At 41.5% G+C, this 18483-nt stretch overlaps 2 protein-coding genes across 5 annotated transcripts in view; both read left to right on the top strand.

The window, feature by feature from the left end:
- The window catches only part of NFE2L2 (NFE2 like bZIP transcription factor 2), a 161754-nt gene that overhangs the window by 98175 nt on the left and 45096 nt on the right, over positions 1-18483 (top strand). The gene's annotated exons all lie outside the window — the stretch shown is intronic.
- On the top strand, positions 8003-10306 carry LOC103785557 (putative uncharacterized protein FLJ44553). Its single transcript, XM_014344017.3, has one exon. The coding sequence runs from the start codon at positions 8146-8148 to the stop codon at positions 8686-8688; it is 543 nt and encodes a 180-aa protein (XP_014199503.1). The 5' UTR covers positions 8003-8145; the 3' UTR covers positions 8689-10306.

The following is an 18483-nucleotide window of genomic DNA, read 5'->3' as shown; positions in this document are numbered from 1 at the left end:
TCAAATTGATCCAAGTTTAGGATAACTATATTGGTTCATGCAGATTTAATTGTGCCTCCAGTTTTAGAACTTTTTTTTTTTTTTTTTTTTTTTGAGATAGGGTCTCCCTTTGTTGTCCTGGCTAGAGTGCAGTGGCATGATCATAGCTCACTGTAGTGCTAACATCCTGGGCTCAGTCTCCTGATTGGCTGGGACTACAGGCACACTGCACTATGCCCAGATTTTTTTTGATTTGTGTAGAGATAGGATCTCACTAGGTTTTCCAGGCTGGTCTCAAACTCCTGGGCTCAAGCAGTTCTCCAGCCTGGACCTCCCAAAGTGCTGGGATTATAGGTATGAGCCACTGCACTCAGCCTAGAACACCACTTTTTAACCATCAGGACTTTACTTGGATATGTGAGTTAAATGCTTTACTAAAGTCCCAGTGTAGATGGATTCAGTCCTCTCCAGAGGCTTGGGGTGCTAATCTGGTTGGAAGTGAGAAGCTTGGGGACTTGTCTTAAGCTGTGCTTTATGGCAAGCTCATCACGTTTACATGGTTTGTTATTACTTAGGGCAATCTGGGATTAGGGGAGCTAATGAAGATTAGGGAAGCCAGACCCCCAATCAACCCTTGGACTTGCATTGGTCTCTAGCTTATCCTTTTATCTTGCTGACCTTTCAAGATCTGTTGTAACTATATTAACTATATCAAATCTGTTTGTTGGAAATTGAACCAAGACTATATGATCTCCATGTTCTCAGACTCACTTACTGGCTTATGCTCATCAACAGAGAGAGGGCAGTGTGCAGCGTACGAGTTAACTTTTGTAGTAGAATAGTTCAAGCATTTTAGAGCAGGCTATAGCCACAGAAGACTTGCATAGCATGGCAACACAGGTTGTACAACTTACGCAAACAAAAAGATGCACATTTAATTGAGTACGGTGAATGGTCACTTCTGGGGAGGGGGAGGAGAATAAGAGGAGAAACATAAAATGGATGGATGGATAGATAGGTACATAGGTAGATAGATAGATAGATAGATAGATAGATAGATAATCAATAGATAGGGATAAATAGAACAAGAGAGAGGCTGCGAAGAGACTGATGAAGAGAGGGTACTATAGACTGAGGAGTATTATTAATTCAACCTCCTGCATCTTTAGTCTAAAAGAACAAGAATAGCCAGAATGTCTGGATTAAAAGTGCGAATCCTCTACCCACTAGGTTTTTGTAAGTTAGCTAATCTCTCTTTCCCTCAGCTCATTTAAAACAGAGGTAATATTAGTACCTACCTCATGGAATTGTTGTGAAAACGAAATGAGTTGGAATGTGTAAAGTGCTTAGAAGAGCACCTGACACTCAAACAGTAAGTACCAGTAATAAACATTCAACCATATGGTCAGGAGAATTAAGTAGAATAATCCCTATAAAATGCTTAGGCACTTAACAGTGCCTGGCCCATTGTGTTCAATAGACGTTAGTTAGGCAGCTGTTGTCATAGTCAACATCATTGTCATTATCATCATTTCTTTAGATGGCCAACTCCATTCCTTTAGTCACTTACAGAGAGGTAGCTGGACACAGTGTTGTACAGTGGAAAGAGAATGCTTTCTTCCATACTAATGCCACCTCCATCTTTTCCTTTTGTGTGATCTTAGGCAAGTCAATTCTTCCAGCATTGGTTTCTGCAAGTAAGCCTCCTATACCCATTGTCAGAATTAAATCTCACTCTGGGCACATCACTCATTTGGAGGCTCTAGTGTTGAAACCCCACACTTAACTCTGTATTAGCTATTATGCCAGGCAAGCAAAGACAAGGGCCTGACCCTCGGGGAAGTCATGTTGGCCCTAGTGAAATGGCCAGACCATTAGGCATACCATGCCCTGTACCTACGCAAGCCTCGTCAGTGCAGCCTAAACGCATAGCCCCAATGTGGAGTCATTTGGAACCATTAGTGTTACATGGAAGCAGGGACCCAAACCAAGATGGGTCAATCTGGGTCATTCCCCATTGTCTGAGCGATTCTACTTGTCTTGTTTTGACTTTTGATTTTCTGTTTTGTGTCAGAGTTACCCAGAAATTGCTTTGTGTCGGGTGTTATACTGTTTCACATGTATTCTCTCATTTAAACCTCATAATAACCCTGTGAGGAAACAGCTGCTATTCTCCCCCATTTTATGGATGAAGAAACTGAGGTACAGCATTTTAGAGTAATTTACCCCAGGTTACACAACTACTAAGTGGCTAAGCCAGTAGCCAAACCCCAGCAGTCTGGCAGCAGAACCCTTGCTATTATATAATACTACCTCTTGGAAATTTCCAGGGAGTTTGGCAGTTTGGGCCAAAATGAGAATTGGACATAATCTGTGATCCAACAGTTTCACTTTAATGAATTTATGTAACAAATCTGTTTGACTTGCTGTTTGAATTGCTTAAAATGACAAAAGAAAAAAAGGTAAACATCCACCTATAGGAAACTAGTTAAATAGTTTATGCTATATTGTTGCAACAGGGTGATGCAGACTCATGAAAAATAATAATGCAGGCTGGGCGCAGTGGCTCACACCTGTAATCCCAGTACTTTGAGAGGCTGAGGCGGGTGGATCACCTGAGGTCGGGAGTTCGAGACCAGCCTAGCCAACATGGTGAAACTCCGTCTCTACTGAAAATACAAAAAATTAGCCAGGCATGGTGGTGCGTGCCTGTAGTACCAGCTACTTGGGAGGCTGAGGCAGGAGAATTGCTTGAACCAGGGAGGTGGAGGTTGCAGTGAGCCGAGATCATGCCACCGCACTCCAGCCTGGGTGACAGAGCAAGATGCTGTCTTGAAAAAAAAAAGAAAGAAAGAAAGAAAAGAAAAAGAATAATGCAGATTTATATGCATTCATGTGAAACTATCCTCAAGATATATTCTGAAGTGAAAGGAACATTGCAAAACTGTGTATTTTGTATTGTGTATTTTTTAACCTGGCTCACTACTGACAGATGTATTTTTTAAAATATTGCAAAATAGCCAGGTGCGGTGGCTCATGCCTGCAATCCCAGCACTTTGGGAGGCTGAGGTGGGTGGATCATTTGAGGTCTGGAGTTTGAGACTAGCCTGGCCAACATAGTGAAACCACGTCTCTACTAAAAATACAAAAATTAGCTGGGTGTGCTAGCGTGCACCTGTAATCCCAGCTATTCAGGAGGCTGAGGCAGGAGAATCGCTTGAGCCTGGGTGATGGAGGTTGCAGTGAGCCGAGATTGTGCTACTGCACTCCAGCCTGGGTAACAGAGTGAGACCCTGTCTTAAAAAAAAAAAAAAAAAGAGAGAGAGAGGAGAGAGGAAGTAAGAAAAAACTCATTGGTGGTATGGAGGTTTCAGACCCTCCTCAAAGGTTCCTGTTCACTTTGGGTTTCTAGGGAAACCTGATTTAGTCTGAGTTCCTGAAGTACGATGACGACGACTCCTGCAGGTTAACATTGTGGCCACTTCCGTGCCTCATTTCACTTAACCCTCACAACTATGTATAAAGTAGTTTTATTATATCTACATTTTGCAGATTACTATCAAGTAGATCTGAGCCAAGAGTGCAACCAAAACAGATCCTCCAGTGGTAATCAAAGGCTGAAATAGGCCTCCCCTACTCTGTTCCATCCCCACTCCATTCAGTTTTTAAGGTATCCAAGGGTCTCCTAGACCAGTGCTTCTCAAAATGTGGTGCCCAGGCCAGCAGCATCATTATCCAATACGAAGTTGTTAGAAATGCAGATTCTCAGACCCTACTCCAGACCTGCTGAATCACAAACTCTGGGGATGGGACCAGCCATCCGTGTGGTTTTATGTTTGGTTTCAGTTTTGTTTTTTGAAGAAGGGCCTTGAACTCCTGGCCTCAAGAGATCCTACCACCCTGGCCTCCCAAGTAGTTGGGACTACAGGCATGTGCCACCACACCTGGCTGATTTTTCTTATTTTTTGTAGAGACAGGGTCTCGCTATGTTGCCCAGGTTGATCTCCAACTCCTGTCCTTAAGCAATCCTCCTGCCTCAGCCTCCCAAAGTGCTGGGATTACCAATGTGAGCTACCATGCCTGGCCCATTTGTGTTTTAATGAGCCCTTCAAGTAATTCTGATACATGTTAAAGTTTGAGAACCATAGTCCTAGGCTAATGGCTTCACCTGCCAAACATTTAAAACACACCGATGCCTGAGTCTCACCCCAAACCAGGATTCTGATTTAATTGGTTTGGATGTAGCCTGGTCATGGGTTTTGTAAAGCTCCCCACATAAATGGAGACCACTGCAACCTGCACCTTCTGAAGCAGCCACTTTCATTGGGAATGGCTAATGTCACCCTTACGGCATAAAGATAAGCTGCAGGGACTAGCCATTTATGTGAGAACGTCACAACTTCCCAGTTTTAAGTCTTTTCCCCTTCCCCAGACCCTGCACCTAAACCGAGAGGCATGGGTGAAAAATGCTCCTTGGCTAAGCAGGTGTGAGCTCGTTAGTTTTGATAGCTTCATGTTTCTTACTTTAAGCCAATAAATTCAGTCTTTAGTGAGTATTGAGAAGATGCAGGAGAGAAAATATCAAGTTGCCTAGAGAATAATTTAATAGAGGAAATGAGATCTATAAATGGCATAGTAAAAGCTTAATATTATCAGCTCACTCCTTCCTGGGCTTATATATTTTGTACTGAAGGTCATATCATATCGCATAGCACATCTCCAGTATAACAGAGTTTCAGTCAGCATTTGTCTAATAAATTAATCTGTTAATTAATCAATAAATGAATGGATATCACTGATGAAGAGGCTGATTCTGTCTTTGGCGTCCAGTGTCCAACTTACTACCAATGCTGCTCTTGGCGTGAAAGTCTTGGCATGAAAGTCCATTGACAATAAATGTGCTAGGATCAGGTGCTAGAGCTGAATGTCACCAGAAAGAGACTATAAACCCAGATGGAGGCCAGGCACAGTGGCTCACGCCTGTAATTCCAGCACTTTGGGAGGCTGAGGTGGGCAGATCACTTGAGGTCAGGAGTTTGAGACCAGCCTGCCCAACATGGTGAAAACTTGTCTCTCCCAAAATACAAAAATTAGCTGGGCATGGTAGCGCGCCCCTGTAATCCCAGCTACTGGGGAGGCTGAGGCAGAAGAATCACTTGAACCTGGGAGGCATATGTTTCAGTGAGCCGAGATCATGCCACTGCACTCCAGCCTGGGCAACAGAGCAAGACTCTGTCTCAAAACAAACAAACAAACAAACAAACAGATGGAGGCAGGAAAGGAAAAGTAGGTATAGTGGTCATTAAAGCTGGCGGCCAAATATTTCCAAGTGTCCTCCCTGGGACATAGAAGGGTCCCCCTATGTTGCCCAGGCTGGTCTAGAACTCCTGGGCTCAAGCAGTCCTCCTACCTCAGCCTCCCAAAGTGTTGGAATTCTAGGCGTGAGTCACCTCACCAGTCCAGATCTCCCATTGTATTCATGACTCCTCATTTGCCCTGTATAATCAATGGTCAGAGTTTGCAAGCCCACTGGGCAGGATTCTCTGCCATGGATTGCAGCCAGCCACTGGTCCAAAGGAGGGTAGTCTTTGTTAAATTGAGGAACGAGGTACACAGCCCTCCCTAGGGATCCTTCCTACTGGTTTAAAGGAATTAGAATAAAGCCTTATCCAGAGAGGGGTGGTGACAAAGCATGCAGCACAGGTAATTTGAAGCCCAAGAGCTCAAATAACTAGACTGTTTTGCCAGCCTTGGACAAAGAGAGTGTAGTTTTTGAGGAAAACACCACTGTCCTGCTATCTGCACTTGGGCAGCCTCCAGGGCTGCACTGAGGTTTCAGTCTCTGAGTACGGTCAATGGCATCAACTGTTCTGATGGCTTTAGAAGAAATTAGGCAGAAAATGTGTGCATATTTGAACTGTTTAGGGAATAGACATAGGAATAATCAAATATGCCAAACCTACTGCTTTGAGATTTTTTTTTAACAGATGTGTTCCCTACAGAACAGGTTTCTCTTATTGCCTGGATCCAAGAGCATCTCCTGGGTTCTTCCTGTTAGAATACTGAATGTCCATGGAGAGTTTAACATAAGGAAGAAGAGGGCTGTCTCCCAGCTGAAACTGGTGCAGCAGATCATGCAAAGTAAAACCTCAGCAGCTGTGATGAAGTAGAGCCGAGGGCCTGGGTGTCTGTCAACTCCAAGCGGAAGATTTCCCCAGCTTTCTAGGTAACTGTGCTTCCACTGAGCAAACCAGACACAGACTTGAATGTCATCACAATCTGTGCCTGTGACATCTTTCCCCAAGAACAGCACAAATTGAACTTTTACATTCTTCATAATATGGAAGGAAAGGTATTGACTGAGCCACTTCTTTATGCCTCAAGACATCTCATATGTATTTATATGGATACATACATGAATATATATATTCTGTCATAATAACATATTCTATTTTTATTATTATAGCACAGTGTTAGGATAGGCTACATAGGCTGCATTAAACCCTCAAATAGAAGTTTATATTATGCATCAGAAGCCAGTGCAGGGACTGTCCTTGGCACAACATCTCTAAGTGGTGACTTGGAGGTTCAGGCTCCTTTCATCTTAAAATGCCATCATCTTCAGCATTTGGCCTCAACAGTTGCCAGAGAGGGAGGAGAGAGTATGTATAAGACCACACTGCAGGATCTGTGGTAGGTCTGCAAGCACTGCTGTCACCTCTGCCAAATCCCGTTAGCCAGAACCCAATCATATGGCCCCATCCTAACTGCAAGGGAAGCCTGGGAAAGGTCTTTTTGTATGCCAGGAAAAGAAAATGAAATTGACAAGTATCTAGCCAGTCTTTGCTACAAGTTTCTACATGTTGGAATTATTATCTATATTTTTCTTCTGATCATGCTTAGCATTTGATACTGTGTAGACTGCCTTGTTGAGTCCTACTGTATTTTGTGACATCCACATGCAGCATCCCATTCCTCACAACAGGACTAGGAATGGTCAGAAGTTTTATCACCCACTTTATGGATGGAAACCCTGAGACCTAGAGCAGTTACATGGCTTGTCCAAAGTTACATAGTACTGTTAACTTAAAAACACAATTTATAAATTTAGACAAAGAAAGAGGAGACTTTATTTCTTATAAAGGGTTATAGCCTTCAAGGTGGCTATCTCACAGGCTGGGAAGCTCAGCCTTCAGCAGAAGCCCAGAGACAAGCATTTTGAAGGCAGAGGGGTTGGGATGGAGCTTTATGCTGAACAGGTTGACTAAATATACATATTCAACAGGTTACAGGAGGAGCTATGAATATTCATGAGGGTGGTCCTGACACATGCGTATTGAACAAAAATACATGTAACACATGACCCATGTTCACTTTGGGATGGAGACTTAACATTTCAATGTATTACAGTTAGGCCCTACACATCAAAAGCTCATTTCAGGACACAAAAGCTCACAAGTACACAATCTCTGTAAACTAGTCAGAACCAGTCCATGGTTGGTGGTCTTATCAGGAAAAAGTTACTAAAATTAGTCTCTCATCCAATGAAAGCTGTAGTTATGGCTGGTGGAACGGGGTTCAGTTGGGCAGAGTCTATGAGCAGGATGATTTGCAATTGTTTAAATATTGCTTATCTTGAGGCCAGTACTTGTTTAGCTGCTGGAGAAAAAGAAAATCCTTGTGGCAGTTAGAGCATAGTTTCTTCCTTAGGTGTAGGAGTACATGACTTCCCCTCACCTGGCATGGCCTTAGGTCCTGTTTATAATTCGGTATCTTATTGCCACAAAGAATCTGTTCTGTGAGTCATGTGATCTCTATTGGAACATTAATGCTGCTCAGTTGTTGTGTCTAAACCATAAAAGAGAAGGGGAGTATAATTAGGCATGTCTGACCTCTCATCATAGCTGGGAACTAAGTCTTTAAATTTTTTTCTGGGGTCCTCTTGGCCACATGGGGGTCCATTTAGTCAGTGGGGGCCTTGGGATTTATTTTTAGTTTACATTGCTAAGTGACAGAGCTTTGCTTCTTTCACTCTGAGGTTAGTGGTCTCTCTGCTGTGCCACATTGTCTTCCCCAGAAGCTCAAACTGGATGCCCAGCCCTCAGTGTACAAACTCAAGTATGCAAGAAATACATCTTTATTCTTTTATGAATATACCTAATTTATATGTTGGAAGGTGTCAGCAATGAATTTCATCACTTTGGTATTTCTCTACCTTTAAAGATATGTTTACATTTGGGGTGGGATGAAGGTTTGGTGGAGGGGAAGGTGGTTAGGTTGGGCCAAGGTATTGGGAAATCCATTTGTTCCTCATGTCAGCTGTTTGAGGAGGCACCAACCCAGATGTCCACAGTTCCTTCTGTCCTTCCTTTACCGATACTGATGCACCTGTGCCTCCTTCCTGTTTGCATGGCCCATTTGTGCCCAGCATCTCCCTGCTATTTTGGGGCCACTCCAGGGTCTGGGAAGTTCTGTAGGCTTATAACATACAGTCATTCTTCTCCCCAGCTTGCTGTCTCCCTGAGACACAGAGGTAGAGAAGTAGGAAAGGACCTACCCTACCCAGGCCTTTGCCCTCTCACTTTTCATCCATCCTTCTTCCCACCAGTGGAGGGAGGTGTTTCTAGTCTTCCAGGGAAGCTCCTCTCTCCTCAAAGCATTTTCTTCCAAATACTTTGGCTTTATTCCAAATCCTCTCTAGTCCTCTGAGATTTTTTTATAACACAAAACACAACTTACAGAAGTTGTGTTGTTGTTTTGCTGTTTATCTTGTCACATTATTTCTCTACCTTGAGGCAATAGGACAAGGGCCTGCTGTCCAGCGCACGGAGGCAGGGAGGAAGGGGTAGGGGCATACTAAGAAAAAAAAAAATTTCTCAATCACATGTGTATCACATTTAACTTTATCAGGTCCTTGTGAGGTGAGTATCTGTGGTCATTGTTCTGAAACTAACAGTGAGGGGACAAAGCATTGATAGAAGTTCTTACAATATATTTGGGAACTCGCCGGTGAGGGCCTCTCCTGGCTGATTGGTCTTTCAATGTACCATCCCAACCCACCCACCTCAATCCCCATGGCTTGATCCTGCTGTCTCGGTGATCAAGCTTTCAGTTAAGAATTGGGTGATAATGAGCTAGTTAATCCAATTAAAAAAAAGAAGAATTAGGATCTGGGCTCAGAAGCCCCACAGCTGTGAAAGCCTGGCCGTAGATTACTAGTCTTCTAGATGTAGAAAAGATTTTTCCTTTCTCTGGCTATTTAAGTCTTTATCAGTCACCCTGCCTCAGTTATCAACACACACCCTAGAGTAAATCTGTTCCCTGGGGGTGGAAATAGAAGGGGCATGTCATTGTACATCCACACTGATGAAAGGAAAGGAAACATTAAGATGGCTTAAGTGGAAAGGTCACATACGGCTTGTACTAACTACAGACACCATGCTAAAGCAAAACATCGTTTAAAAAAATTCTGACTTATCATGTGCTCAGAAATGCTCAAATGGGTACAACCATCACCAAGGGTGGGATGGGAGGGCAGGGGGAAAAAAATATGAAGCATCAAAAAAAATTCTGATTTGTATTTGTGAAATTCAATAGTAATCCTATTCATTAAATGGATTTTAAAATCATTTCAAAGCACATTCGGCTTTCAAAAGATGTTTGTTTAAAGAATACAGTTGGCTTTTGGTCAAAAAATGAAGTTTCGGTAATGCATAGTAACAACTGTAGTGTAATTACTGGCCACAAAATACCAGGTGCCAGACCAACCCTTTTCGAACCATTTAAGAGAACCAAGCCAAGCAAAAATGCCCAGCCTAGCCTTACCCAGAAGTTCAAAAGCTCAGCCTTTGTCACCAGGAAAAAATTAATTCAAAGAGCAAAGCCATTATTAGGCACAACCAGGTATTCTGTTGTAAACATCTTTTGTTAATACATGTTGAAAACTGAACTTTCTCACGTTTGAGTGAAAGAGGGCTGCTTAAAGAGAGTTTAAACCAAGCCAGGTTCAAGGTTTTTTTCTTTTCTTTCTTTTTAGATTTCTGACATCATATCTGTGGGATCCACACAATGGGGAGGTGCTGGCCTTGGAATCCATGGTTCCCCAGCTATCATTTTACTTTAGAATTACAGTATTCTCTGTTAGTGTCAAGGGAATGAACCTGACGAGAAAAGACCAAACATAGGACTGTTACAGGGAAGAAAAATATGAAAAGACCTAAAGATGCACCTCCTCATTATATGTAAGGAATCTATTTCCTAGAATCCTATAAAAAGCTCAAGTGAATTTGCTTCAGTTAATAAATGTGATTTAATTATAATGATAATGCCACAGCATATGTTGTTTCCTCTTTTTGAATTGCTTCCTGTTAATTATTGAGAGAAGAAATTCAGTGTAACTTTTTTGTAATCTGATAATGATGAGGCTGTCTCATGTGTTCCTTATGTGCTTCACAATGTATGCGTATGTGTGTGTATATAGTTAAGTTGAAGAAGATGGCCATGTGTGGGCGCTACAGACAGATTCTATAAGGCTAAAGAAAGGGCTCCATGGTGTTAGAGCAAAACCTCATGACAAAAAGCTCTTTTTTATACTTAGGACCTGATTATATTGGGAGGAAAAACAAACATTCAGTCTTGGAATGACCTGAAAAACCTGTAGTATGAACCTACTCCCCTTTCCTCACCGTGGGATTAGAATGAACTTCTACAGTTCAGCTAAGGTGACCAATTCACTTTGGTTCATCCATGTTCCATGTCTCAGGAAGACAGGAAGAGTCTGGGCTACCCTAGGTTCAGCTGATGGAGTCTAATGGCCCTGTATGCATGCCTCTTCACCAGTAGGATGGTGGTGGCTGACATCACTGACATGGACTGTGGGGCTAGGACTGTTCTGACCACCTTATGTGTCCCTCTCATTTGGTCCTCACAGTGTCCTGAAAAGTTTGGTGGCTATCTGCATTTCACACATGAGGAAACCAAGGAAAAAGGAGAGTAAGCTATTAGGCTGAACCACGTGGAATTCCTGTTTGTGTAGATCAAAAAGGTTAAATATCAGCAAATGCATATTATTCAGTCTACAACTTGCCCAATATCACAGAGTTGGTAGGTGGTGACCCCAGAGTCTGAACTCTCAACTACCCAGGATCATAGCTACATATCTGTATTATAGATGACAGACCCAGGCTCAAAGCAAATGCATTATATACATATATATTGCTATCAGCAGACTGCATCCTTTCTTCTCCAGTCTGTGGCTTCAACTGCTGATTTTATTCAGGTTATAGTGTGAAAGTTGGCTCAAGTCAGACAAGACTGCCCTGCCTGTGGCCTGTTCCTGCTGTGCAGCTAAAAGCAGCCCATCAAACCAGCTCTCTCAGGCTGGCTGCCTCAAAACCTGCCTGCCTAAAAATATCTTTCTCTCAGATGGCACAGAGCCATACACTCCATCTCCCCAGCTGAAATTCCCACCATTAGAACGACTCAGCTACCCACATGCCTTCCACCCGAGCCATTGTTAAAATTCAACTGTGAACCCTATAATCCTCTCCTGTTAACACACTAATGATTAGCTTATCAGGTTACATGAACTCGATCTTGGATCAAGTGAAGTTTGTTTGGGAGTTGGGCTGCAGATGGGTAAGGTCAGGAGCATGAGAGTGAATCATGGACTATCAGATGTGGCAGTAACATTAGAAGCTGTACTGGCCAGTCCCAGCATTTTACAGATGAGGAAACTGATGTTTAGGTGCCAAAGCCTAGGTGTCTTGACTTCAGGGTGACCAACCATCCCAGTTTGCCTGGGACTGAGGGATTTCCTAGCTGTAGAACTTTCAGTGTTCAAACCTAGAAAGTCCCAGACAAACTGGAACAGACTGACCACCGTGCTCGATTGGGAGCCCAAAACTCTCCTGCTTGTCTGGACAAGTCAGGTTTGAGCGTGCCCTTGCAGTAAGAACCCCTAGGCTGCTTGGTACAGCTCAAAAATGCCAGGTGGGGAAATGACCACAGACCTGGTTTACCAAGGCTGGCTCCCCTTCAGTCTCTAAGCATGGACTTGGATGCCATGTGGGAGCAGCCATATTGCCCCATGACAGACCAAAGTGTTAGCCTCTTGGGCCACAGCATTTAGGGAAGCTGGTTACATAGAGATGGTCTCAGAAAATAAGGCTGTGGTACGGTTTGTGTACTTCACAGAGATAGGACCACTGTGTCAGCCACAGCTCTGTGGTTCTCAAAGCTTGGGGGTGGAGTGCTGCTGCTGTTTGTCTCTGCTGCACATGGCTGCACAGATGTTGGGAATGGAGAAGTATTTGGGCAGGGAGATGGATCAGCAGGGTTCCCCGTGCTATCATCATTTCCTTTTTTAGAAGTTTTGTCATTTAGAGGTTTTGAATCTTGCAATAAGCGGTCATCCTTGATTAACTTTGGACTTTTTCCCTTAAATGTCAGGCACCTAATTTTAAACTTTTTCCTGGTTTTACTTCTCCTCCCAGGCTATTTTGTCCCCAGTCCTTGGTTGCTTGGCAGTTGTTTCCAATATAGCGCCTCCTGCTTTCCATTCAGCTGGGATCCAGCTCTAGCTCATGCCCTGTACCTGGGGCCTATGTGTGTAAACTAAAGAAGGGAAGGATGCCGGGCATGGTGGCTCACGCCTGTAATCCCAGCACTTTGGGAGGCTGAGGCGGGCAGATCACGAGGTCAGGAGATCAAGACCATCCTGGCCAACATGGTGAAACCCTGTCTCTACTAAAAATACAAAAATTAGCTGGGCGTGGTAGCGCATGCCTGTAATCCCAGCTACTTGGGAGGCTGAGGCAGGAGAATAGCTTGAACCAGGGAGTCGGAGGTTGCAGTGAGCTCCTGCACCTCACATCATGCCACCACACTCCAGCCTGGGTGACACAGTGAGAGACTCCATCTCAAAAAAAAAAAAAAAAAAGGAAGGAAATCAGGAGGCAAGGAAGGAATAACACAAGAATCCCAGCCAGGCAAAATTGTCAGTGTAAGTTCTCTTTAATATTCTCTTTCCTGAATGCATTGCTTTAACATACCCCCAAACCCACCTCCACTTCCAGCCCTACCTCTACACACATCTACGAGAATCTAAACTTTTCATGGTCCACCCTTGCTCTCAACCATCACTAAAATGTCCTTAGTGCCCAAATAACAAGTTTACTGATCTGGTAAATGAATCCCTGATGATGCGGGTTAAAGTTAGAGGTGCAGCCCTCACAAGTGAATCTTAACTTTGACCTTTATAGTTAATATCTTGCCGAGGCTATCTTAACACTTTAATAAATGTAGTTCTTATGGAGGAACTGTGGAGCTGGGAGGGCAGGTAGTGGCAGGAAGCATAGTGGAGGATTATTTTGGGAAGAGCTCTGTGATAAGCTCTTTTTTCTTTTTAACAAAGAAAAATACAGGATGCCCAGTTGGATTTGAATTTCACATAAACAACAAATAATTTTTTGGTATAAATATGTTCCATGCAACATTTGGGATATACATATACCCAAAATTATTTCTTATCTGAAATTCAAATTTAACGGGGCGTCCTGTATTTTACCTGGCAATTCTATCTGTGACCTGTGATGCCTCCTAAATATGCAGCCTATGCAGTAGACGGGCAGGATTGTTGTGGAGTTCAGAAGTTTCCAAATTCTGGCAGAAGGCAACCAGCCCTTCAGGGAGGGCATCACACAATATAGCCAGGTGAAACTGCTGCCCCCAAAGCCAGCCCTGCTGGTGCCTGGGGGCATCCAAGGCAGGCCTGAATGGAACATGCCCAGAGACTGGCCAAGGTGCCAGTAAAGTGGGTGTGTTCTGCTAGATCCTTCCAAGAACATAAAGTGTCTAGTTCTGGTGCTGACAATTGACCTAATATCCACCACACTAGCACACTATTTTTAGGCCTAAGGAAGGAGTGCAAGATTTTAAAAATAAGGTAGTAGATGTAGGGGAAATTACATTCAAAAAGCTCAATCCTGAATGTGAGTTTAAGACCAGGAAATGCAATATATTAGATCTAGAAAAGGTTAGTACAACTAGCTCTCCATATATAAATACCTAACACTGGCTGTGCACGGTGGCTCACGCCTGTAATCCCAGCACTTTGGGAGGCCGAGGTGGGCAGAAGCACTCGAGGCCAGGAGTTCGAGACCAGCCTGGCCAACATGGTGAAACACTATGTCTACCAAAAAATAAAAAAAGTAGCCGGACGTGGTGGTGCTCATCTGTAGTCCTAGCTACGTGGGAGGCTGAGGCATGAGAATTGACTGAATCCGGGAGGTAGAGGTTGCAGTGAGCCAAGATCACACCACTGTACTCTAGCCTGGGCGACAGAGTGAGACTCTGTCTCAAAAATAAATAAATAAATAAATAAATAAATAAATAATTACCTAAGACTAAGACCCCACACTTTTCTTTCACTTTTTTTAATGAACAAAGGTAATGCTACCAGCTTCAGGAAAATTGCTTTTGCCACCCATAATGTTTTGTTTTCAACTAATAAAGACAGAGGCTGTTTTGTTGTCTGCTATTGGCTTCCATATATAGCCGACAGCTATACCCTGTCTATACTTCCAGATCTACTCTCTACCCTTCTCTGTCCTGCTCTATGCTCTGGGACGCTGACCCCTTATGGACTCCCTTCCCTTCTGGATTCTGATTAGGTCCAGCCAGTGGGAAACAACAATAAGAGATCAGATGGTGGGAAGACAGAAAGATCAGAAGAGTAGCTTTATTCTTGTTGGTGTTTATTAAAATGCTCATGATTTAAACAACTTGGTAAAAAGCACTCAATAAAATAGAAACAGATGCATACTTCTTTAACATGATACAACACATCTAGCCAGCATTCTGCTTGATGGAGAAAGTCTAGAGGTAGCCCCAATAAAGTTAGGAATAGACGGGGTGCTCACTATCATAATTACTATGTAAAATTTTACTGAAGGTACTAGCAATCATGACTTGGCGTTATAAAACTTCAAGTATAAAAATAGGAAAGTAAGAAAAATATTTTCACTATTTGTAGATGATGTGACTCTGATTTTAAACCCAAGAGACTCAACTGAAAAATTATTATGAACAATAAGACAATTCAGTAAAGTATAAAGGTGGAAAATTAATATACAGAAACCAATCAATCTTATATGTGCAAATAATAACCTACTGGAGGATATAAGGATGAAGGACCTTATTTAAAGTAGCAATAGAAAAAATAAAATACTTGGGAACAAATTTAACAAGAAATGTGTATGCCCTATATGCAGAGAACTTTAAAATAAAACCAAGGAACCCAAACAAGCTTTGAATAAATAGAAAGAACATACCTGGGTAGGAAAAATAAAAATTGTTAAAATGTCATATCTCCCTAAGTTAATTTAACATTTTAACACAATTCCAGTAAAAAATACCATTTTTTTCCCTTTCAAATTTGGCAAGAGATTTCTCAAATGTATATGTGTGAGGGAGAATGTGGAATGGTTAGCCCTATCAAGTATTAAAACACATTATAAAGCCTCAGTAGTTAAAACAATGTGAGACTGAACCATAAATGGACATACAGATCAATAGAACAGATGAAAATGTTCTGATATAAACCCAGATACACGCAGGAATTTGTATACAATAAAGGTGACATTGCAAATCACTAGGGAAAAGAGAGACTGACTATTCAATATATGGTATTGAACTAGTTGTAACAAGTTAGCCTAGTTCTAGGCAGGCTGTAACTAGGTAGCCATCTGGAATAAAACTGGATCTATACACTATACACGAAATTACAAAGACATCATATATTTAAATGTGAAAAACCAAATTAAAATTACTAGAGGAAAACTATGAGAAAATGTCTTTATAACCTTGGAAGGTCCTTGTAAATGTGACTTAAAATATATAAGCCATTAAAAAAACTGATAAATTCAATTATGTTAAAATAAAAAATGTCTGTGTGGCAAAGAAACAAAATCACCATAATCAAAGTTAAAAGACAAATGACAAACTGGGAAAAGTATTTTCAACTCATGTCACAAAGTACTAATATCCCTTATATACAAAGCACCACTAGAAATAAATAAGATTTTAAAAATCAACAACCCAATAGAAACATGGGCAGTAATATGAATATGTTTGTCACATTTTCAAAAATCTAAAAGTTTTGACAATCTAACTTACGGTATTATACATTGGTACGACTCTATGAAAGGTAATTTGGCAAGATCTGTCAGTCTTATAAGTGCTTATCCTTGACCCAAGAGGCACTTTTCAATGACTTTATCCTGTGAATATACTTAACACATAAAATGACCTATTATTAATAGTTAGATTTATTTAATCATCTCGTGTGTGCATATATATATCTCATAACATCACATTGTACCCCATAAATATATACAATTATCATTTGTCAATTAAAATAAAAATTTTAAAATCATTTAAAAAATGGCCAGGCACGGTGGCTCACACCTGTAATCCCAGCATTTTGGGAGGCCGATGCGGGCGGATGACCTGAGATCAGGAGTTTGGGACCAGCCCGGCCAACATGGGAAAACCCCATTTCTACTAATAATACAAAAATTAGCCAGGCGTGGTGGCACATGCCTGTAGTCCCAGCTACTCAGACGGCTGAGGCACGAGAATCGCTTGACCCGGGAGGTAGAGGTTGTGGTGAGTCGAGATCGCACCACTGCACTCCAGCCTGGGTGACAGAGTGAAACTGTGTCTCCAAAAAAAAAAAAAAAAAAAAATTCATTAAAAAATGACCCAGGTCAAGGTCAAGGTAACTTATTGCAGCATGACTTGTAATAGCAAGATTAGAAACAATCCAGTATTCATCAATATGAAACTAGTTAAATAAATCATGATGCATCCATGTAATTGAATACTATGCAGCTTTAGAAAGAAACACATAGAGGGGGCCGGGCGCGATGGCTCATACCTGTAATCCCAGCACTTTGGGAGGCCGAGGTGGGCGAATCACGAGGTCAGAAGATGGAGACCAGCCTGGCCAACATGATGAAATCCCGTCTCTACTAAAAGTACAAAAAATTAGCTGGGCGTGGTGGTGGTCACCGTAATCCCAGCTACTCAGGAGACTGAGGCAGGAGAATCGCTTGAACCCAGGAGGCGGACGTTGCAGTGAGCAGAGATCGCACCACTGCACTCCAGTCGGGGCAACAGAGTGAGACTCCGTCTCAAAAAAAAAAAAAAAAAAGGAAGAAAGAAATACATAGAGAGTGAAGATGTACCACATAGTATATTGATAAACAGTACAAACCTCCAAGACATTTTTAATGAAAGACACAAGATGGAGAACCATATGCACTATTTGCTAACTTTTGTGTGAAAAATGAGAAAAATAGAGTATATATTTGCTTATATATATATACACATATGAGTATATTTATACAGAATATATATTATAGTATATAATATGATAGTATTTAGGATATATAGAATATATATTTGCTTATATATACAAATGAGTATATATAGATAGTATATATTATAGTATATGTAATACAATAGTATTTGTATATAGAGAGTATATATTTGCTTATACATATGTTTCCGGGGAAAAGTGAGGAGATTTAGTGAATGGAAGATAGAGTGGGGAGATTAACTTTTTACTTTTTATATTTTTTAAATATTCAAATCATGAGGATTAAATATTAAATACATTAAAAGTGCTCATTAAAAAATCAAACAATACAGAAATATGTAAGGTAAGAAGTAATGTTCCTCTACCCTTAAACCTGCCACTCACAGAAAACCAATATGAGTAGTCTGTTACATACCTTACAGGATTTAGTCATTGAGAAACAGATAGGAGACTTCAAAAAAATTACTTATTAGGCAAGGAAAGCATTAGTTTCTGGGTCCTGGCAGTCACATTGTTCTGGCACTGCCAAATCCACTTAGACCACATATAAGCAGCTGAGATAAATGTTGATCTCTTGCCGCACGCCCACAGTGAGCTGCTCTCAAGAGACTTCACCCAATCCTACGGGAGTTCAGTTATATGTAAAATAAGAAGTTAGAAAATAATTCTGAATTAGGTGGTATTTTAAAAGTGAATGGTAGAGGCCATTAACGCCACTAAATTAAGTATGATGGTAGATTTTAAATTAAGACATTAACATTTCAGTAAATGAAAATGCTTGTGCAGTCTGCAAAATTCTTGGCAGTAGTACCACAGAATTCAGCCAGTAAGGGCTCCTAAGTTACAAACATAAAGAGTCCCAAAGAACACGAAGAATTATTCTTTATTTTCCACTGCTATTATTAAAAATTTTTTAAATATATTCTAGATGGAGCCTGCTAGTTCACTAGTGCAATAAAGCGAGCCTCACATTACTGAGACCTCCTCGCAGTCCTGTTCCTTTGCCTCAGAAAATTCCTTGATGAGTAGAATATGAATGTTATAAATATTTATTAACAAAAATATATACAAAATGAAATATGCAGCCTTCCTATTTCAACATAAATACCAAGGTCTCTTGC

The sequence above is a fragment of the Pan paniscus genome, chromosome 13 (genome assembly GCF_029289425.2).
Source record: "Pan paniscus chromosome 13, NHGRI_mPanPan1-v2.0_pri, whole genome shotgun sequence".
Classification (NCBI taxonomy): domain Eukaryota; kingdom Metazoa; phylum Chordata; class Mammalia; order Primates; family Hominidae; genus Pan; species Pan paniscus.
The sequence above is the reverse complement of the archived record's forward strand: the minus strand, read 5'-3'. Positions and strand labels throughout refer to the sequence as shown.

What these genes read in the sequence shown, in the direction of transcription:
- LOC103785557 (XM_014344017.3), top strand. Translation starts at nt 8,146, where the DNA reads ATGTTGGAAGGTGTCAGCAATGAATTTCATCACTTTGGTATTTCTCTA.